Source organism: Dipodomys ordii, unplaced genomic scaffold (genome assembly GCF_000151885.1).
Source record: "Dipodomys ordii isolate 6190 unplaced genomic scaffold, Dord_2.0 Scaffold238, whole genome shotgun sequence".
In the NCBI taxonomy this organism is placed as follows: domain Eukaryota; kingdom Metazoa; phylum Chordata; class Mammalia; order Rodentia; family Heteromyidae; genus Dipodomys; species Dipodomys ordii.
Genome location: NW_012267454.1, coordinates 174,228 through 174,693, shown reverse-complemented (window position 1 = coordinate 174,693; position 466 = coordinate 174,228). Strand labels below are relative to the sequence as shown.

The 466-nt window shown below is 52.4% G+C and overlaps 1 protein-coding gene across 1 annotated transcript in view; it reads left to right on the top strand.

Moving 5' to 3' along the window:
* LOC106000783 (olfactory receptor 12-like) overlaps nucleotides 1–137 on the top strand; it is an 18,774-nt gene extending 18,637 nt beyond the window's left edge. Inside the window, 1 exon segment of the mRNA XM_013036021.1 lies at nucleotides 3–137. Coding sequence (XP_012891475.1) covers nucleotides 3–137 — 135 coding nt within the window.
* The last annotated feature ends 329 nt before the right edge of the window (nucleotides 138–466 follow it).

The following is a 466-nucleotide window of genomic DNA, read 5'->3' as shown; positions in this document are numbered from 1 at the left end:
AGGGCAAGGTGGTCTCCATCTTCTATACCCTGGTCATCCCGATGCTCAACCCGCTCATCTACAGCCTGCGGAACAAGGACGTGAAGGATGCCCTGTGGAGGCTGGGACGGAGGCTGGGACAGAGATGCACAGCCTGATGGAGGAGGCTGGGACAGACACACGGCCTGATGGAGGGTAGCTGGTTAGGCGGTGCCCTGGGCTGTAGGTAAGGACTCTGCATAAGGAATTGAAAAGTGAGAAGCTCCCAGCCTTCCCTGCCTGAAAATGAAATTCAGTCTTTATCCAAGGCATTTCACAGACAGGCATTTCCCAGTGTGAGATACAAGGATGCATGCTGCATCTCCATCCAGTTCTAAAGCCTGGGAGAGAAAGGCCCCCGGTCATGCAAAAAGCTAGGCACAGCTCCTGCCACTGGTGTCATACCTCTTGGAAAGTTCTGTGAATTTAGTTGAAGTATTTGTAATCT